This window comes from Gigantopelta aegis, chromosome 10, assembly GCF_016097555.1.
Source record: "Gigantopelta aegis isolate Gae_Host chromosome 10, Gae_host_genome, whole genome shotgun sequence".
Taxonomy (NCBI): domain Eukaryota; kingdom Metazoa; phylum Mollusca; class Gastropoda; order Neomphalida; family Peltospiridae; genus Gigantopelta; species Gigantopelta aegis.
The window spans coordinates 74,010,987-74,034,427 of record NC_054708.1 but is presented as its reverse complement, the minus strand read 5'-3'; the positions used below and the strand labels follow the sequence as shown (position 1 = coordinate 74,034,427).

The window sequence follows — 23,441 nt, the reverse complement described above, 5'->3', positions numbered from 1 at the left end:
TGGATTTAAACATCAATATAATTTTATTATTTTGAAGCTATTTAAAATAATATATAATTAATATAGATGCGCCTCTTTCGTTAAATTATAAAAGTATAATATTGTATAATATACAATATTGAGACTTCCTTGCCATGATTTATAAATGCAGTAAACTTTAGCACGATTTTACAATAACAATAGAATAATATCATTGTTTTCAGTTTAATTTGAAATGTTAATTTATTTGAGATTTTATTTGTTTTAAAGATAAATTAATTCTGTTATCAAAGACTAGCTCAAATGCATGTAATGTATTCTCCTTATGGGATCCCAAAGCTAGTCGTACCAGACATTTTTTGTTCCACGCTAGCCCCCCCCCCCCCATTGTATATTATTATGTTGGTTCGTCTTCATTTTATTTATCCAATTGTTATGCAAATAAAATGATCCTTGTTTTGTTGGTGGTGTTCATTCATATATATTTCCGTTGACGGAGTAATTAAATCTACATCTGATGAGTGACGAAACAAGCCTGTCATGTAGAGATAAACATACACTTTTAACGATATATATATATATATATATATATATATATATATATATATATATATATATATATATATATATATATATATATATATATTGCTATATTGTTATATACTGCATAACATGTTATTTGCAACACTTCATGAAATTTCACCCATAACAATTTTAACTGTTTCCATAGGTTTTCAATAAAATTGGGCGACAGCATCTATTGATTTTTTTTAGTGCAGGATAGCTAATTAATATATTATGGCGTCACATACCGGTTATTGTAGATAGCAACCAATAAATAATTTTTGTAATGAAGATGTTCATTCAAGACAAACCAAAATTAAATTTAGGGCTAAGGCTGACAAAATTAAATGGAAAAATCGATTTTAAAATTGTGGGTATTTAAACACAGAATAGCACATACCACGGCCTTTAATGTACCAGTAGTGGTGCACTGGCTGGAGCGAGAAATACCGTAATGGGCCACTAACGGGTATCGATTCCAAACCGACCGCGAATTTGGGACGTTTATGTATGGGACGAACTGGTATGAGTACGAAACGCCAAGTTTTACAAAGACTGTTCGGTTTCACAAAGACTGTTCAGTAAAGAAATTGGTGGTTGTTTTATTTTTATGAGAAGATGAGTGAGACAGATTACGTCGATGCTCACTTTCGTAAGTGATTTGTAGGCTGAGGTTGTAGGCTGAGGTGTGATGCATTATAACGTAAACATTAAACATACCAATACTTGTAACTTTCCCATTGAAAGGTTCGATCCCATTTTGTTTCCACTTTGGCCTAGTGACGTAAATAAAACAATATTATTGTATTTTCTGTGTATTTTGGTAATAAACAGATACATTTTTATACTTGATAGAAAATCAGCAGTTATAATTAATATCACAAAATACAAAAATAACATTGGTTAACTGCATTTGACTTGTAAATAATTTCGAGACATATAATATTGTTTTCAAACGTTACGTAACGCCCACTTTCCTCTCGCAACGTTTAATTGATAACGCATCCTATGGTGTTCCCACACACCCTCAGCTTCACAAACCTCATCAGATTACAGGTTTTTTTATATGAGCATTTAGGGCCTACTCATTTAGATAAATGACATCTATTTGAAATAACTATCAAATTTAAGTTTGACAGATACGGTATAGGATCTGTGTCAGGATACTGCATGGCTCCCACCCACAGCAAGTGTGCTTGAACTTTTTTTTGATGCATGTGACTAAGTGTGAAAGATTATTATTTACAACAAGGAACTAAGTTGTAGACCAAAAAAAAAAAAAAAAAAATCATACATGTATGTACATTGCTGTAAGAGAACTAAGTACTTTTAAACACAATGGCTTAACCGCATTGCCTCTGGATCTACTCTAGTGGTAAAGCATTTGCCTGATGTACGGTCAGTCTAGGATCAATCCCTGTCAGTGGGCCCATTGGGCTATTTCTTGTTCCAGCCAGTGCACCATGATTGGTACATATAAAAAGCTGTGGTATGTGCTATCCTGTCTGTTAGAGCTGGGCAGTATACCTCATATACTGTTTGTTATCGGTATCACGTCAATACCAATTTTCCATAATAAGCAAATCTCAAAATACAAAGATTTTGATATTTAATTTTTTTTTCTTCTGCCATTTAGTAAAGCACTAACAATATATTTTATGAAAACAAAATGGCTAAAAAGAAAAGTGGATGAAAATAATTCTTTCTCAGAATGTCATTACCAGAAAATAACCCAAATGGGTTGGGTGAGGCAGGAAGTTGCCCAGTGGTAAAGTGCTCACGATTGGTTAGGATCTATCCCTGTCAGTGTGCCCATTTGACAATACCTTGTTCACTGGTATAGCCAGGATTTTATATTGGGGATGGGGGTGGCGTAGCGCAACCCACATAGGGGGGCCAACCACACTGTCTGTTAGTCATGTTATGGGGTGACAGAAAAATATATAATGTGGTGGGGAAAAAAAAGAGGTGTATAATTGGAGGGGTGCTACTAAATATTAGTGGTTTTGTCCATTGGGGTTTTGTCCTTTATTCAGTTGTTTGAATACCATTTAACAAGTATTTTGTATATTTAAAAACAAGGTCAATGTAGGCCTAAATCATTTATGGTACTTCAACTAAATATCAAAATTCAGTTTTCATCACAGAAAAATAAAGATGTTGTAACATAACATTTAAATGAAAGTAGTTTGTGACCTTTCTGAAATAAAATCTTTAACAATTGTTTCACCTGTAGATATGTGGGACCTACAAAAGTTTGACTACCTGTGGCCAAATACTGACACTCGACATCTGTTCAGGAACTTTGGACCCAGAGATGTGTTGAACAGCATGAAGACAACCCCAGTTCAACATGGCATCTTTATTCAGGTCCTCAATAACAACGTAGATGAGACAAGTACGTAATTTACTCAGTGGCTCAGTAGTAGAGTGCTTGCCATGGTACGTACTGTCCTGTAGATGTGGAAATTCATATTCCTTGCTTTGTGTGTGTGTGTGAGAGAGAGAGAGAGAGAGAGAGAGAGAGAGAGAGAGAGACAGAGAGAGAGAGAGAGAGAGAGAGAGAGAGAAAGAAAGAAAGAAAGAAAGAAAGAGACAGACAGACAGACAGAGAAAGGGCTCCTGGAAGGAAAGAGATGGAGGTGGAAAAGAGTGGAATGGGAAGAGAGAGGAGGGGAGTGAGAGGAAGGGAGGGAGAGAAAGGAAGGGGAGGGAGAGAAAGGAAGGGGAAGAAGGGAGAGAAAGGAAGGGGAAGAAGGGAGAGAAAGGAAGGGGAGGAAATGAGAGAAAGGCAGGGAGAGAAAGGTAGGGGAGATAGGGAGTGAAAGATAGGGGAGATAGAGAGTGAAAGAAAGGGGAGATAGGAAGCAAAAGGAAGGGGAGGGGTGAGAGAAAGGAAGGGGAGATAGGGAGTAAAAAGGGGTGGGATGGAGAGAATAGGGGAGGTAGAGATTGGGGGAGGGAAGATGAGGGAGTTCATCATTTGTCAATTCCATTAACAAACAAACAAATAAAGGATAAAGAGAAGACCAAAATCTGAACAAGTAATGAATCCACTCCTAAAACTGTGGGTTATGTGACAACCATCTTTTTTTAGTATTCTTTATGGATTGTTCCATACTTAAAACTGACATCTGCTTGTTTTTTTTTAACAGAATGGGTTCTTGAAGAAGCCCAGAAACACACCTTTATAAAAGGAGTGGTGGGAGGAATTGACCTAACCTCATTACATGTGAGTTAAAATTACCTATTGTATTAAGAACAACCTGACAATAAGTACTACCTGCATATTTGGGACAACAGTGGCAAAACATTTCAACGATAATAAGTTATTTACCCCAGCTAAACCACAGACATATTTGAGTATTTGGCGTCCCTAAGCTACTAAGATTTTTCTGGTGTCTCGTCCAATACAGATTTTCTCCAAACTATGCAAACTTGTACAATATTTTATTCAGTTTAACTTATTTTCATGTTTATTTCCACTGAGGTAGAAACAAGCTTTTCTAGGCACACACACATCAGCTGCCAGTGGGTTATGCACTAGCTGGAGAGAAAAATAGTTGAATGGGCCCAAGATGAGGATCAATCACAGGCGAGCCACTGTGCTACATCTCGCCCGCCAAACTTCAACAAAATGCAGTACCCAGCAAACTTAAGTTTGATGTTTTAACAATACACCACTGAGGCTGGTTATACCCTACTCCTAGAAATTGGTTTGGAATGAATCTGGCACTTAATTATTCAAAACTTGCAAATTAAAGGTAGGGTCAACTCAAACAAGAGCCTTATGTGTTGGAAAGATGCATACCCGGACCACCAACACATACTGACACTTTAACAAATGAAAAACGTGTAATTTTAGAGTTAATAAAAAAACATGATTATTCCTGCTAACTGGGGGCAGCCATTTTGTTTCGTTTTTGTGACGACCGGTGGTATAGCTTGGGGCGAAATGATGTCAGCTCCGTCCATCACAGTGTAAACAAACGCTTTAATTTATGACAAGGCGCTTCGCTTTCACCAACCTGACTTGTAAAACAACATAAATGACTTGATAGTACAATAAATTATTTAACTAAATATATTTCAATTTGCATCAATATGACGAAATGGAGTTATAGTATTTTTCTTTTTTTTTAAATCCAAAGAAAAAATGCATATTATTAGGCCTATTGGTAGTGTACGTTCGAAAAAAAATGACCACTCACAATACCCAAGTGATACTTTTCATTTCTTTGGGACGATGTAATTGGTCAGTTTTGTGATTTTAGATGGGGAAAGTCTACTTAATCAAGGGTTTTACAGAATTACTTACAGTAATAGAGCAGGAAGGCCATTACGATTTGAGGGATATCCGTGCAGTTATCACACAATACCCTGTGATCTTAATAAAAGAGGCATGTCTTTTTAGTGTGTCTAGACACAGTGTCTGGGGACCATCTAAATATACACCTGCCAATCAGAAACCACAGGTACAGGCCATGGAAAGAAAAGACCAATTAACCAAGAAAACACTCCGATTATTATTTCAGTACATGGATTAATTTATGTACAAAACATAATGCAGTTATTTCAACACTTTGACAATGGTGTATTGAAATATAATATATAATTGTTGCTGGCTTACAGGGATGGCTATTATTACAGAACATTGCGATGCATTCGCAATAATTAGGTATGTTTTGTTTCTTCAGTTCGAAGACTAATTCCTGACGTGACACGTTAGGTATTATGTAACCACCAGCTCGCCAGAGGGCATATTCACTGGGATAGTACAAAATGGCTGTGCCTGTTATATATAATAGCCGTCACATTTAACCGTTTTATTAATTAACTATACAGTTATACTTGTTGATAATAAGCAATAATGTGCATTATATATCGTTGAATATGCATACCAGGCCAAATGCCTTAATTGTCCCCTCCTTTAATATCATTTATCTAAAACATCAGATGCCATATAACTGTAAATAAAATGTGTTGAGTGCATCATTAAATAAAACATTTCCTTCCTTCCTTATCTAAAACATGTCCTCAAACATGTATAGGGGTGGAACTTAGCCCAGTGGTAAAGCTCTCGCTTGCTGAATGGTCAGTCTAGGATCATTCCACATCAGTGGGCACATTGGGCTATTTTTCATTTTCAGCCAGTGCACCATGACTGGTATATCAAAGGATGTGGTATGTGCTATCCTGTCTGTGGGATGGTGAATATAAAAGATCCCTTGCTACTAATGAAAAAATTTAGAGGGTTTCCGCTCAAAGACTTATGTCGAAATTACAAAATGTTGGACATCCAATAGCCAATGATTAATAAGTCAATATGCTCTAGTGGTGTAGCTAAACAAAACAAACTTTTAACTAAAATGTATATTATTTGATATATGTGTGTGCCTAGAACAGCTTGACTTCTGAACAAGTGAAGCATTGAGGAACCATCAAAAAATCCTTGCTGATAAGCAATGAAGTCGATGACAAATAAAAAGGTTAACAAATCAATTTTAAACCCAAATCAATTTGTATGTGATACATTCGCCCTAAATAGATGTTGTAAAGTAATTAGGGGTGAATGTACCGCATGCAGATTGGTTTGTGTTTAAAAACCGAACAAATGTTAGAAAGTGCAACTACAATGCTGAAATTTTTAGTTGGAAGCAACTCTTGATGAACTACAGATGAATCCCCTCTTTAAAGGAGTTCGGCACATCCTGGATTTAGAGGATTCAACATGGCTGACCAGAAGTGAGGTGCATGCTGGGTTGGGTATTCTGCAGGAGAGAGGTCTGACTTTTGATCTTTTGCTTCGGTATGATTTGAACAAAGAAACAGATAGTTAAATAATTTTAAAAACCCCAATGTTGTGGTGATTGTTGTAAAGACAATCAGTTTGAGTTTCCATAGTATGTGACACAGATAATCCTTTTCTGGTTTTAGGAGTAACCAATGTAGATATGAATAACCTATGTGGATAGGAGTAGCCTATGTGGTGGCAACTATTTTCTTCTCTCATTGTTTGGACCAAGTGTTAAATTAAGCAGCTAGCTATAGTTTAAAATGTACTTAGTTGTCATTAAAGACATTCCTCAACCAGACAGAGGTAGAGCTAATGGAGGGATTCTTTATGAATCATAATAAAGGGATTAAAAATTAAATATGCTCAGTAAACAGTAGCAATGATTACTGTTTTCTATCTTTTTCTAGACCACCATTGCTAACACATCTTCCAGATTTGGGTCGAAAGTTTCCAAGGTAGTCATATTGTTTGAAAAGAGTTAATATTTTGTCACAAGGCATTGTGTTTTTTCTGCATTATATATTAACAATGACATATTTATGATTTGTAGTTACATACACAGTTATCTTTCACCACTGGTTCACTTCATTCTTTTGTTTTGTTTTGATGTACATATTCTTTTCCCTACAGTGGTTTTTCCCATTTCTTTTCTCTTCTTTAATTCCCATCGTTTCTCTTTCTGATCTGGCAGGTTCTTCTGATTTTCATTAATTTTGATTTATTTTGATGTTTATATCCCATTAAGGTTCAAAGCATAATGAACTGGGCACACTTTGTGGATAGTGATTTGTAAGAGGGAAGTGTGTGCACTCTTGATGTGGGAGCGCTAGTACTGAGTACTGAGTGTAATGGCTTAACCATCGTTGTATTTTAATAATGGTATTCTGTCAGCTTCAATAAGTCTGATGGCTGCTTTATTGGGGCTACTATTGGTCCACTAATTATTTCAATAATGATATAGTCAGCCTCAGCAACATCTGTTGTATTGAGGCCAGTATTGGCCCTTTAATTCTGTTTTAAATATTCTATCAATGGTCCTGTCTGAACAAGTTTAAAAATCAGGGATGAGAAAACACACCATAGTGTCACCTGAAATGTTCACAGTAACCCCCCATTTTTCTGGATCGAGCAAAATTTTATAGACCTTTTTTTTGGTCCAAGATCATTTTCATACAACACAAACACTATACTAAAAAACTGACATGAGTAAATGTGGATTTTTTGTTTTTAATTATGATAAAACTCTCAAGATTGCTATTCCAATCCTCTAAAAATTGTGAGAACAATAGATGTTTGCACAATGCTCGTGCAAGTCTAATTTCACTTTGTGCAACCCATAAATGGGTTTTGCCCTTTTTCATTCTCAGATGCCTGTATTTACAATGTTTTCATATTTTTATCATTCATGTATGCAGATAAAAATCAGTTGCATACATTTCACATCAATATTTATTGACTTTCATTCTCTTCATGATAGATTGCGTATGATTATTGATCATATAGCCAAGCCATATATCAAAGATCAGATACTTAGTCCGTGGAAAGAAGAAATGGCTGAAGCTGCAAAGTTTCCAAACATCTACTGCAAAATGTGAGTTAAAGGAATAAATAATAAATTAATTATGTTTCTAATGTACCTATTATCATTACTGCCAGTTATACAGAGAATCACTAGTCAAAAGTAAAGCTTGTTTTTTGGGCAGGTTAGTTCCTTTGAGATCTGAGTATTTAAACTTTAAAGTTTGTTTTGTTTAACGACACCACTAGAGCACATTCATTAACGGCACTCAATCACAGATTTAGTGGGCCTTATTTCTCTAAATATGGATTATAAATGACAATTACATTAATTTGGAATACCACACCTTGCTATTGTATCGCCCAAAACATTTTAATTGAACCATGATTGAGGGAATCCCATGACAACCTGTGAGCAGCTTCATTTTTAAAAACTGGAACTCTTTTATCAGGAGTCTAAAACCTACGACAAAACCGAGTATTGATGAGGCTATATATATGACAGCCATGTAAAGTACCTTTGAATTGTATATACTCTTGACAACCCCTCCCCCCAAAAACCCCCAAAACAAACAACAACAAAAAAACCCCAAAAAAACCCTGGTGAATACGCTGAAATAAAATAATAAATAGTTGGAACATAAATTCATGATTTTTGTTTATTATTATTATTTGTTTTATTTATTTGGTTTCTTTTTATTTTGTATTGTTTTTTTGTTGTTGTTTTTTACGGAACTAACATACACAGGACCACTGCGGGCGCGTGTGCAGGGATTTTAACAAGGGGTGTGTGTGTGTCTACACTGAAGTGAGCAACGTTTATTTGCTTAAGCAGGGGATTGAGCAAGCGATTATTATTATTATTTATTTTTATTTTATTTATTTTGGGGGGATGAGGGGGGAAGGAGGGTTATTTTGTTGTTTAATTTGTTTGTTGTTTGTTTGTTTGTTTGTTTGTTTGTTTGTTTGTTTGTTTGTTGTTTGTTTGTTTGTTTGTTTGCTTGTTTGTTTTTGTGTTGTTTTTTTATGAAGCTCTGTACACAGTACCGCTGCAGATGCGTGTGCGTGGGGAGGAGGTCTACACGGAGGCGAGCGAAGTTTACGCTGAATGGTCAAGACATGTTCACCGAAAAATGTATCACAAAAAAAAATTGCCTGTACAAGAAGATGGGTTATGTGCCTGCACAGACAAAAAACATTGTGGCACAATCATTTGTTTTTTATATTTTTTTATATATTTTTTATTATATATATATCCCACTGCCCCCTTTCCTTTGAATTCCATCTCATTTCTTCCCAATCTGGCAACTCCTCCTATCTTTCAACTTCTTTTGCTGTCCACCTCCACATCCCAGTCCTTGTCTCTCCAACCATGACAGGTGCTTGTCTCTTGTGGCTATCTGTGCCACACACCTGCCATTTCCCATCAGCTTTTAACTGTGGGCTTAGTCTGCTTAATACACAACATAATGTCCTCTAACCATACCAAACTGCAAAACTAGCTAAACTGTTAGTACTGTTACCGAATCATAGTTATTAATTATGCTTATCTGTAACAATAATGGTACACTGACGGTTCGAAAACAGATAACATGTTTCCTTCCGACTGTTTCCAGTTACAAGCCCCCGCTGTTAGTTTGTGTACTGTCTGTAGTTGGTGTGTATTATTATTATTATTATTATTATTATAGTATTATTATTATTATTATTATTATTATTATTATTATAGTACTGCAGTATGCTATTCACATACGGTAGCAGGGTAAAATGGGTATGGTGCCATACCCAAATTTTATTGCAGATTTAAAAATGTTAAGTTAACCGTGACAAAATTAATGACTCTTTATTCTTACTGTGATTTTCATAACCCTAACCCATATTATTTCTGGGGGAGGCCCCCCATACCCCCTGTCATCTGCTGTTGCATTCAGCAAACAAAGCGCCATACCCAAAACATTCTTTCCGGCAGAAACACTGGGTAGGTACACAAAAGAGTCCTCTAGATTCATATTTAACCCCCATTCCCCTGTTTGTACTTAGTATGTATTCCTCTTGTTCCAAATGGTTCGGCAATATGGATCAATCAAATACTTATTTACCGCCTATATACATTTTGCTGTGTTTATAGGCAGCCCTTGTTAGCGGAGGCCATATACACGGCCGTCGTATATATATATAACCACTTCATATATAAACACCGTCTAGTTCACAGTATTCTTTAAAAATGTAGTAATTCCTATTCCAAGCCATTTGTAATTACCCATGGGGTTATGGCATATTTTATATAATAATAAATTTTTCCGCAAACAACAAACGATAAATTTATCTGTACATACAAAGGCCTAACTAGTCGAATCATCACTGTTTAAAATGCTTCTGTTTCTAAAATAAATTAATGTATAAGCTTATTATCATTCAGTACATGTTTATATATCTTTTTATGACTTATTATCATTGTTGACGGTCAAGCGTTCTTGTTACATGAGCTTGGCAAATCGTTTTGACATTGCAGTTATTAGGGGGTTGCCCATTACGTGACTACAAAAATAAAACGTCACACCTCTTCACTCCGAATAGCCGTTATTTTTTCCTGAATTATGGACCATTGACATAATTCAATTATTTTTACAAAATAACAGTAATTAGTGGGTTATGGTAGTTACGTAGATGGTTAAATAAAGTACTTTTAGCGAGAAATCATATGTATATATTTTAAGATAATACTTTGTTAGGATATTAATTAGGTCAACCATCCATGACAGAGCACCTTTAATTAAGCATCAGCTACTGGATGTCAAACATTTGGTAATTCTGACTCATAGTCATTAGAGGAAACCCGCTACATTTTTCCATTAGCAGCAAGGGATTGTTTTTATGCACTTTCCCACAGACAGGACAGCACATACCACAGCTTTTGACTAGTTGTGGTGCACTGGTTAGAATGAGAAAGACCCCAATCAGTTGAATGGATCCACTGAGGTGGTTCGATTCTGCAACGCAAGTACCTCAAGCAAGCCCTCAAGTGACTGAGCTAAATCCCACCCCTGTGAGTGTTTGGACGTGAGATAAACAGCATGATACAACCCATTCCAGATATCTTTCACATTTCAGCCAGCAAGCATCAAATATGCAGCTCTTTGACCTTAAAAGTCATCAAACATAGCTTGATCAAATGTATGTATTTTATGAATACTATTTTAAAATGTTTATATCATCTTTTAAAATAAACTCAGCAATACTTCTCTTCAGTTTAATCATTCATTAGTAATTCCTCTACAAGTTAGGTAACTTGAATGGGTTGTTTTTGTTTTCCTAGATCTGGTCTGGTTACTGAGGCCAATCTTAAGAAGTGGACGAAGGAAGACATCAAGCCTTATGTTCAGGTGAGTCAGTGATTCATTACCATACTGGGGTGTGGTGTAACTCATGAGGTATGGCGGGCCATAGGATCGATCACCGTCAGTGGACTTGTTTTTTTAATCTTTATCCCAACTAGTGTCCCATGACTGGTACATCAAAGGTCATGGTAGGCCTATCAAAGGCCATGGTAGGCCTATATACATTAGGCTTCATTGCTTTCCCGGAATCTCTCTATTAACGAAATGTTGAAATAACCAAATGCTAGTAATGGACACCAAGTAGCCAAAGTTTGAAATATGCTGAGGTGTCACCATGCAAAAGCTGGCTAATTCAGTGCAGTGGGTAAAAAATACTGTTATATCATTTATCATATCATTTATCAGTTTCTTTTTTTAAATTTCAGCATGTTCTAGAGTGTTTTGGTGTTGACCATTGCGTGTTTGGATCCGATTTTCCTGTGTTCAAGGAGGCAAATGCAGAATACAGAGACATCTATAAGCTTCTTTTGGATTTGCTCATTGACCAGGGTATTACTGAAGATGATCGAAAAAAAATCTTCAAGGAGAATGCAGTTAAATTTTATAACTTGGCCTTAAGCTAATAAAATTAGTTTGATCACCTGAAGTTCCTAAATTTTTACCATTTGTGATTCGCTTGTAATACTGAACTATTGGCAGTTTTTACTTTGTTATAATTTAATATGTTTTTATGACGGAAGATGATTGAAAAATTATCTTCAAGGAGAATGCAGCGAAATTTTGACTTAGACTTAGAGGTGCAGTCTCAAAGTTGAATAATGGCAGCTTCCTTCCAAAATTATTTATTAACATTAGCTTTAAAATGTAAAGATTTTATATTCAACTATATGCCCATAAAAATTACCATCAAGCAATTTAATTTGGTAGTAGACAAAAAGAATATTGAAGAATGACTGACAAAAGTCATTGACGCTCATTAATATTATGTTAAGAGGATATTGCTGTGCTGTCTTTGTGCAACTCATCTGTCTCTGACATTTGACAGCCCTTCGTGGGATTTTTGTTTGTTGATTATTATTATTACTATTATTCAAAACAATGTCCACTACACATTTCATGTTGAATAGATATTATTTTAAGATGTAATATGCACTTGAATGTCGTTTAATCCTGATCCAATATAATCGTATGCAGTGCATGTAAAATAAGGACAGGGGACTATTCAGACATCCATAGAAATAGATTGGTGTAGGGATGGCCTAATTGTCTTGTATTTATTTCACTAGTTGCAGACGACAATGTCTCGTGCAGCAGGTGAGTAAAATTCATTGTGAAAATTTGGAGATACAGCTGGTTGCTTATATAACACACTGGCAAATTTTAAACATTGCTTTCTTTTTATCAATAAAAAATACTTCCGTCAACAAAAACGCCTGCATTTGATATAGCTTTTCTTTGATAACACACAATTGCTATTTAAAGATAGTGTGCCTAAATACATATAGTATAAATATGTATCTAGAGGTCAATTTGCTTACAACATGCAGTAAGGCATTTAAAGGAATGCTTAAGCAAGGCTTTTGGACTGGTATGAATATTCAAAGATATATAATATAATAAGATTGTTAATCTTGATAAAACTAAATTGAACATTGCCAAATCACTCTGGATGCACCGCTTGAGCACAATGTGGCCCGACGGATTTAATGAGTATGACCCAAGCAGTCACTGACTCTTCTTTTGTTACTTTCCCCCAGTCAGCTTATCCTGTGATTTTTTAAGTCTTTAAACTTGACATTTTCACTTGAACTGTTTTTATTCACTTGTTTTTAATGTTGAACTCCTGGTTTTAAGTTTAGCTTGCTCCTGAGGATGTCAGCATTTAGCTGACGAATCGTTGAGCTTTTTAACTTGAGATTTTTAATTGTGGTTTTTAGACAGAGACTTTATTTTATCAAAGATATATAATGCACATTATTGCTTAATATCAACAAGTATTTAATTTAATTAATAAAACGGTTAAATGTGACGGCTATTAGATATAACGGGCGCAGCCATTTTGTTCCATTCCAGTGAATCTCTGGCAAGCTGGTGGTTACATAACACTTAACGCGTAACATCAGGAATGAGCCTTAGAACTAGAGAAAAACAATCTACCTATTTTTTAATAATATACATCCCAGTAAGCCAGCAATAAGTACAATGTATTTATTATTTTTCAATACAAAATAAAACACCATTGTCAAAGTGGCTACACAACAAGTCGAAATAATTAACCATGTTTTGTCCATGCATTAACCTACGTACTAAAATGATACACAGATTGTTTTCTTAGTTAATTTGTCAATGCTGTTAGTTGCTTCTACCTGTGATTCCTGATTGGTAGGTGTGTATTTGATTGGTAACCAGACGAGCCAATTAACTGACACTGTCTAGACACAAAAATACATACCGGTATTGTGTGATATTACTTGTTGCCCCTAAAATGGTAATGGACATGGTTTATTACTGTAAATAGTTCTGTAAAACTATTGATTAAGTAGACTTTCCCATCTAAAACCACAGAACTGACCAATTACTTAGTCCTAAAGAAAAGAAAATTATCACTTGGGTCTCGTGGGTTGTCGTTTTTGCTCCAACGTAGCTTATCAATAGGCCTAATAGTGTACATTTTTCCTTTGGATTATTTAACAGAGAAAAATACTATAATTCCATTTTGTTCCTTTAATGCAATTTGAAATATATTTAGTTAAATAGTTTATTATATTATGGCGTCATTTATGTTGTTTTACAAGTCAGGTTGATCAAAGAGAAGCGCCTTGTCGAAAATTACTGCCTTTGTTTACCGTGTTCATACAGGAGATGCTCAGAAGCTGATGTCACTTCTCCCCAAGCTAGCTGTCCCAGATGCCTCGAAAAGAAAAGAAAATGGCTGCCCCCAGTTAGCAGGAATTATTAACACTAAAGTTACGCATTTTTCATTTGGTAAAGTGTCAGTATATGTTGGTGGTTCGGGTATGCATCTTTCCAGCACATAAGGCTCATGTTTTAGTTTACTCTCCCTTTAATATGACAGACAGACCCTAGTTTTTAAACACTATGGCATATTGTGACTATGGCATATTGTTCACTATTAGAGACGTTTTTTATAATTGAAAAGAGACATTACTTACATTTTATTATTGTATTTATTTATGATAAATAAATGTAAAAATTATTTTGTAACGTAATAACTATGATACTTCACCTTTAAGGATGTCACCATCACCTGAAGTTCCTTAATTTTTACTATTTGTGAATAATCTATTTGGGTACTTGGAGTTTTTACCTTTTTACAATTTAATATTTTTTATAACTGAAGCAAAATCTTCACCTATACCATACTTATCGTGGCAGTTTTTACCTTTTTATACTTTAATATTTTTGTACATAATTTATATACTCCATGCTCAATATAGTTTAATGCTACATGTTTTATAATCAGTATTTAAAGCATTCCAAATTATAGCACAAGTCACGTCACTGACCATATCAACTTTCAAATGAGTAGAAATCATGAAACTTTTTTATTTCCAATATTAAATGGAATAAAATAATTTTTAGATGAAGGGATGTAAGGTCTTGAAACATGTCATTGTTAAGGGTCATCCATCTTTCTATCCTTGACCATTGGACAACTGATACATAACAGAAACTCATGTGAAATATTTAATAGGGAAGACTTGAACCTGAATATAAGAAAATTATTAATAAATATTGGCACTGGAGATTTTAATGCATACTTTTACATTTTATAGTCATAAATACATTTGGCTGTAATTTATTTATTTTTACTACCATTAGTAGTAGTAGTCAGAGCCGGATTTAGAGGGGGGGTCCGGGGCACTTCAGGTTCGGGGGCCCCTCAACATAGAAATTAAATTACATGACAAATGAAAAAATTAACTAATTTTATGATTATTACATTTTTTTATAAAGAAAGTCCTTAGTCTGGGGTGCCCTTCTGGGGGGGGGGGGGGGGGAGGGGGGCAATTGCCTCCCTTTGCCCCCTTATAAATCCAGCACTGGTAGTAGTAATAGTAGTAGTAGTAGTAGTAGTTAGTAGTATTTTATCATGTAAAGGATATACATTTAAATTAAATGTTATTCTCAAGGGAATTATGTTTTTTGTTTTTTGTTCTGGTATGTGTAGATATATCACATGTTTCTTCTTTGTTATGTGGTCATATTATATTAAAATTTTACCTGCCATAAATAGGTAATATGTTATTTTTGTCTGTCAAATGTGGATCCAATAACGGACCAGATATAATTATGTAACACAATACACAGACACACAATATATGATATATATGTGATGGGGCACAATCTCTAATGGAGAGGGACATTTTTGTCCTTGAATACGGGAACACAAGCCCGTCCTTAGCCGCCACCACCCCCCACCCCCCCACCCCCCGGTTCGTACAGGCCTGTGAAACAGACGCTTCCTACTCTCTATTGACATTAAGCATACTTCAGCACACCGGTAGGTGTTGGAAGTGGGAAGGTACCCAAACTCTGAAAATAGCACACACACACACACACACACACACACACACACACACACACACACACACACACACAAACACACTTGCACACAAACACAGACACGCAATCTGATTAAAATCAGCTCTACTGGTCTACCACGTAATAGTGGAGCTAATTTTAATTAGATTGAGATAAACACACACACACACACACACACACATAAACACACAACACACACATATACCGTTGAAATGCAAATTAATATTCCTTACCCACTGGTGGAATTTATTTCACCATATATTGTTAAAATGTTTAGTCAATTACACTTATTGCCTAATGAAAATAGAAAAAAGGTAACATAAAAATTTTAGTTTTTGTAAATCATAATCTCTCTCTCTCTCTCTCTCTCTCTCTCTCTCTCTCACACACACACACATACACACACACATACACGTATAACACACACACACACGTATAACACGCACACAGAGAGAGTGATAGAGACCTACCACGTCATCGCTAGGGCTATTTCCCACAACTTTGAGAATTGTTAATTAAAAATTAAAAATGAATCAATGTTTAAGGACACCCCAGCACAAAGGAATTTTTTTTACAAATGAACAAATGATAATCTGGACGAATATTTATGATCAAAATTGTATGTGTGATGAATTTTATTCAAACAAACTGATAAAAGTATATGCCTAGGTTCTGTAGCCTAGAACCAAAACTATCAAAACTACAGATCAAACCATATCTGCAAACAATGATAAATAAATATAACTGCACATTGTTTATAGAACTTGTTTTAAAACATTTAAGAGATACTGTATATGGTGACTGTGTGCAGGAAACTCCAATAGCTTCTACTCCTGCACCACCGTGAGAACATGCACTAGCATGGGAATAGTTAATCAGCCACAAGCAAAGTTACACAGAAAACGCTATTTTTCGTGCTATGGAATTTAATACAAATTATCTATTTCTGAGCCGATTGATTTTTAAGTTGCACACAAAAATAGTGTTGTTTTTGTTTTTTTCGTCTTCTTACGTCAAACCAGACTGAAATTATTTACCAAAAAAAACAAAAAACAAAAACAAACAGTTTTATAGAATGATGGGACGAACTATGGACCAGAGTGAATTGCATTATTATATTAAATGGTCCGTGGTGGATTCAAGGGAGAGTTTGGTGGGATATAGAGCACCTTTGACGGCACGGAAAACTGCAAAAGAATTAACGTGCACATTCAGAGCAAGCTGGTGTAGCGCACCCCTGTCTTGGGCATAAGAGCCGGCCTCGGCCGGCTCTTCTGTACAGGACAAGAAAGGATGGGGGGGGGGGGGGGGGGGGGGGTGAAAGAGGGACCGCCTGTACTGGCAGGTGCAAGGGAGCACCAGCAGTCCAATCGAGGATGGTAACAGGCGGAGGGTGATATGGTGCTATGTAATTTGGAATGTCCCGTAGAATTAAACCAAAGAGAAATGGTGCGCATTTTAGTGAAGGAATTTTGGCGCAATTTTGATGGTCGTTTAAAATAAGAAAGGTAGAGAGCTACACATAGGTTTCGATTTTAGTAGGCCGAGACAGTTTTTCTTTAAATAAATAGGATAGGGGCAGACACATGCGAATTTCGCCACCAAATGCATTATTGGGACCCCACCCCACCCCGGCAATGGAATGTCTATCTGCATTCCACAGATACGCAATGGATAAATGAAATCAAATCTTGATTTCTCTATATATTAATTAATCATGGTGTATATAGAGATAATACATGAGTGGCCGTTAGATACCATTTATCTTACGAGTTGTTTTAAAATGTATCTAACGAGCGAAAGCGAGTTATTAAGCCCCCACTCCACCCCGGCAATGGAATTTCTATCCACATTCCACCCTTGTAAAACGTAAGCCACAGATACACAATGGATAAATGAAGTCAAATCTTGATTTCTCTATATATTAATTAATCATGGTGTATATAAAGATATTATATAAGTGGCCGTTAGATACCATTTATCTTACGAGTTGTTTTAAAATGTATCTAACGAGCGAAAGCGAGTTATTAAGCCTCCACTCCACCCCGGCAATGGAATTTGTATCCACATTCCACCCTTGTAAAACGTAAGCCACAGATACGCAATGGATAAATGAAATCAAATCTTGATTTCTCTATAATATTATATTAATTAATTATGGTGTATATAGAGAATAATACATGAGTGGCCGCGTTAGATACCATTTATTTTACGGGTTATTTTAAAATGTATTTAACGAGTATTATTATATTTCTTACATATCCTCAGAAACCAGGTTTTGAGCACTTACGCGTCACAGACAAATGATTGTCAGGTGTGATCGCTTTTGATCGTGCTGTTTTTCATTGGATGTATGGCATTGGTGACCTGGTAATCACCTAGGAGCAGCCAGTCGTATGTCTTGAAATTGTTAACACGCGTACATGTGTTAACAAATATGTGTTATAAAAAATAACGGATGTGTAAGAAAAAGAACTTGTCGCATCAGGCATTTGATGAAATTTTATGGGATTTTTGTTCTACTATGTGTAAAGATACAATATAAATGATGCTTGTGCCCTCACCCCACCCCCATTAGAAGTCCAGAATCGTTCTTAAGGGCCAGACATTTTTTAAACATAGGTTTCAGAAAGTAACTTAAAGGTAATTAAAGGGACTATCCTGAATTTTCCTAATAAATCTTTTTTAACAATAAAAGTTACACCTTAAATACAATTTGTTTAAAATATCAGTTTTGTAGATTATATCGAATACATGTGTATATAGTAGTGCAAGGCGAATAATCACTTCCTACGTTTGAATTAGTCGAACAACAATAACTTTTTTTTATTATTATTTTTTTTATTATTATTATTATTATTTTTTTTTTTTGTATCCGGTAACCTACATACAAAACTGTTTGGAGGTAAAAATACAAATTGAGCTACTAACGAGAAACACAATGCATAACAGGAAACACATTGCATTTACACACTGTAAACAAGAACATTTATTTAATGTGTAATTTTAGTTGTTAGTTGTGTGCCAGGACAGCGTGCTTGAACCTTGAGAGTTGGCCAAGTACATTCCCAATCCACATTTGAATAGTTTAGACGTTGTGTCTGTACCTGATGCACTTTCCCATAAACAGGATAGTACACACCGCGGCCTTTGGTGTACCATTCTTGAGTAGGCCTTACTTCTTGGGATGTGGGGTGGTAGTCCAGTCAATATAAGCAAATTTTAACTGAACCCGGACAAAATTGCAACGGAGTTATCTAACAAACAACATATCAAAAGTCTACCAAAATTTGACCATGGGAAAGTTTCACATTTTTATACCCCCCCCCCCCCCCCCCCCCCCCCCCCCCCCGTCCGGAAAATCTGCCGTCCATTTAACTGCCAGTAAGTGTACCACAGTATTATTGGGTGCCAAACCATAGCTATTTTGTGTTCATCAGAATCAAATTTAAGCGGATCTACGGGGTTGACATGGGTAATTTGATCACCACCCTTCGGTCTCTTTTGGATATTGATATTTATCCAGACTAAAGAAGAAAAGGCCTATTTGATAGAACTATATGTGTACCAACTAATGAAATTGTCCTGATATCATCTCACGGGCAGATCTAGGGGATGACATGAACCCCCTCTCCCCTCGAGATGACTAGTCCCTTTTTCCGATCACACATTATGAAAATACATAGACAGTTTATCCATACACAAAATATACCATCATCCTAGTATAAATGACATGTGTATAATGATTATATAGTATATGGCCAGTGCTGGACCCCGTTTCAGTGAGCATATAGCAGATGCTATGCAGGATTCACCACTAGTTCATTTTCATTAAAACACGGACACTTTAGAGTTTGCATTTAAACGTAGAGTTTTCGTATGTCTCGTAATAGTTTAGATTATTAGGCTGAAATAGCCTTACATTGACCCGACAGATCTCAGGAATTCATTGGTTCCCTTTTTATGATTAGCCCGTCAGAAAGCATAGAGCTGCCCTTGCATTTATCGTCTTTTATGCTGGCAGAATGAAGAAAATATATGTTCTTGTGAGGTCCACTTGATCAGAATTTATAAAACAAAATAAACAATCATCACAAAACACTCCATTCCAAGTTTTCTGCACATGTATAGTGTGGTTTAAAAACCTGCTTTACACCCGCTTATAGTAAACTATCCGGAGCTGGTCTCTTAGTTTGAAAAATCAATCAGCTACTCTTGGTTCATCGACCAATCCCATTCAACTGGAATCCGATCTTATTTCCACATCTGCACCTAACATAATGGAGTTTTACGATTTACACTAGGTCAACTTTATGATTGAATTTACTAATTCTACTAGTGTCCAGAAATTCCACCATGCGAACTAACTAAATCATTATCTCCTGCATCACCAATACCTTATTTCATAGACTAGACACAATCAAAGATTCTGACATGACTTCAATACATTACATCAGTTTGGAACTCTTTCAGGAACATACCTTTTCCAATGCCACGTATTCTCGAAATTGTATCATATCCTAACATATCATGGATATAAAATATTCCTACACACCATCACCAAATTATTCCTTTTTATCACACATTTTACCTCAACCCTTACATACAATGTTATACCATTACTCTGTATGCTGAAGTAATAATACACAAGAAGAATCGAGTCTTTATCTTCTCCTTTACCCACTGTTGAACATTACAAATATTACAGCTGTCCCTTAGCCTACATTGTCTTCATACCACTGTTTCCGCCAAGATTAAGATTTGTGGAATCTGCAAAGAACTGTTGTTTCTTTAAATTCAGTGTCATGCCAGTTGTCAGTCAGTACACTGACTTGAGACATATGCCTTTGAGTTGATCACTGCTCTATGTAGAATTTGCTGTTGAGCGTTTCATCATCCAATATGTATTGCGCTTCTGCAGACACGCCAGTAAAATCTTTAGATCAGGCAAGGGACCAAACCTGTCTTCTTCACTCCCATCAGGCCATCAGACCAAAAACACGCTGATGTTGAGCTCATGTGTGAACAGTGAATGCAGTATAGTACCCTGTGGTAATGAGACTTTACATCTTCTTCGTTTGTCTCTTGAGGTGGAAAGGGGATGTGGAGTGTTAAATAGTGTTGAAAAAAGCAAAGCCTACAGTGCTGCTCTCACAAGAAAGTGATCCCTGTTTGATCTTGCAATGGTCTTGTCACTCATATATCTAACAGCATTTTTAGCATACAATTTAACAAGAAGTTGGATGAAGTTTTGAACGGGTTCTTGCTAATTGTTACGCTGAAACCATGCATCATATTACCTATACTTCACATGAAACATATATCCACCATGTTGGAAGACAATGATCACAGTTAAGAATACTATCACTGGGTTCATTATCTTGTATTTCAGTTGATTTGCACTACAAAGGTATATCAAATGTGAAGACGGGTCACCCGATATCGCTTTGCGGGTGAGTAGATGCATGATTCCTTGCGTGACTAATGTCGATCATCGACTTCAGCAAAATCAAGGATACCTCGGGATAAAATACTGCGATGTACCATTTGCATGAGACCATTCCAAAATGGTTTAGAGGGGTGTAACAATCAAGATACCTTTCAAAGAAGTTCTAGACTGAACATAAATCATCTGCTGATAATGTTGGCAGTAGGTCAGCCTCCATGTGAACATTATGACATGATGGCTCTCTACAAAGTTTGATGTTAATTTTACAAACAAGTCATCTGAGTAATCCTTTACCTATATTTTATAAATGCTGTCCCTCGTGTTACTCTCATGATAATGTCCATAAAAATACCATGAAAGATGTTGAAGCCATGTTATGTTCACCAACATACTGCATGCATATCCTGATATTTTTTTCAAAAAATATTCTTTTTAAAGTACCAGGTGTTATAAGAAAACCAAATATACATTACAATAATGATCCAGGTTATTGACGTGACCTGATAACTATTTTCTGTTTGGGTTTTATCCAATACCAGGGTGGGTTTGATAATAATTAGTGTATAGCTTTACAAAACTAAGGCCTGATGAGTGGATGTCTTCTACAGACAAAACGCATGATAGTGATTTATGGGAGCTAGTGTACTACCATGACCTTGTTAAAGGTTCATCTGGAATCGGCCTTGTGCAGGTGTACTGCCATGACCTTGTTAAAGATTCGTCTGGAATCGGCCTTGTGCAGAGATACTAGTTTTGTGATTCAGATTTATTGAAATAAATCATGTACTAGTATATATTAAGCACCAGTGGTATTTTTAGAAGTACATACGTAATATTAGAACCCCCCCCCCAAAACAAAACACAAAAACAAACCCACAAACCCCCCCCCCCCCCCAAAAAAAAAAAAAAAAAAAAAAACTGCACGTGTTCAGAATGTATTTTATACAAAAGACCTGACTATATAGCATGCATTACTCATGTAGGTCTACATAAAAAAAACCCCAACATTTCGTAAAAATTTAACAAAAATTCAAAAACATACATGCCAAAAATTAGTGTATTTCCCATGCTCAGATTTTGGTAGACTTTTAGTATGTTATATAGAATTGGTTCCTTTGTATAAACATTCTAAACAAAATTTTATTGCAATATTATTTTGCCCGGGTATTTCATAGATTGACGGACGGACGGACAACTCATTTTACGTGCCCCTATCCACAAGGGTTCAGGCACGCCCACCACGGATTTAGCCTCTGACTTCGCCAGTGACTAACTCCGGAGCAGGAGGGAGGGGGGGGGGGGGGGTAAGTTTGAGGTGGGCGGAATTTGGAAAAAAGCCATTTAGTAAGGTCAACGCGAGCGCGGACCAAATAGCAGACACTTCGCAAACTTGAAGTACACCGAGTGGGAGCCGTGCTCTGATTAGCTGAATTTCGATTCCTCGGTGAAGCCTGTATTTTACCTAAGTCTACAAAGAGTAACTGCATCCAAATACATGTCCGGACTCTAAAATTTAACCCAAAATAGTTAAGACTGCTCAGCCAAAAGGTTTTTAAGGTGATTTTGAGCAATTGAACGGGCGCCAAAGTAAAATGCGTTAGACTACTTATAAAAAAATAAACATAAGAATTTTGAACTGCTTCCAAAACGTTTAAAGTCTAACTAGCCCCAAAAAAGAGGTTGATACCTGTCCTAGGAAAGGTTGGTGTCTAGGGGGATCCGATGTAGTCGGTGATTCCGAGATGCTGGAGGAACTGCCGGTAATCGGAGTCTGCTAAGGACTTGGTGATTGGACGGTAGTGTGGACCCGCGACGGTTTTGAGGACACGGTGTAATGTCGGGTTGTCCATCTCCGATAGCAGCAGACCTTGGTTGAATCTTCCGTTCCGGCGGATGGTTACGCACACAGCGGTTTGTCCCTCCCGCATCTTGAGTCGGTGCACCGCGAATTCCCCCTCGTTGAGTCCGTCTGGTAGAGGTTGGTATGACTGTTCTTTTGGACGACTCATCAGTAGACGTACATCCGTGAGGTTCGTCTTGACCAGCTGTTGGTATCGCTGTTGGAGACGGCCGGCCTGCAGTGACCACTGCTCCACTGGTTCTATCCCCGGCTGCGGCGGTTGAGAGGGGCGACTTGGCCTGGCTGGAGTGGCACTCGGAGGAGTGTTCGCCTTCCTCCTCTTCACAACGGGTTCTTTCCGGGCCTGCGCCTCAACGGGTGTCGTCGACT

The 23,441-nt window shown here is 36.4% G+C and overlaps 1 protein-coding gene across 2 annotated transcripts; it reads left to right on the top strand.

The window, feature by feature from the left end:
* The first annotated feature begins 1,084 nt into the window (after nt 1–1,084).
* LOC121382583 (uncharacterized protein y4mH-like) lies at nt 1,085–14,230 on the top strand. Of its 2 annotated transcripts, XM_041512077.1 has the most exons (10): nt 1,085–1,195; nt 2,780–2,941; nt 3,699–3,775; nt 6,195–6,352; nt 6,748–6,795; nt 7,818–7,931; nt 11,175–11,241; nt 11,622–11,745; nt 12,483–12,510; nt 14,056–14,230. In XM_041512077.1, the coding sequence occupies exons 1-10, from the start codon at nt 1,162–1,164 to the stop codon at nt 14,153–14,155; spliced, it is 912 nt and encodes a 303-aa protein (XP_041368011.1). In that variant the 5' UTR covers nt 1,085–1,161; the 3' UTR covers nt 14,156–14,230. The 2 variants fall into 2 exon arrangements, with proteins under 2 accessions (XP_041368011.1, XP_041368012.1); XM_041512078.1 differs by lacking the exon at nt 14,056–14,230 and having other exon boundaries at nt 11,622–13,268.
* The last annotated feature ends 9,211 nt before the right edge of the window (nt 14,231–23,441 follow it).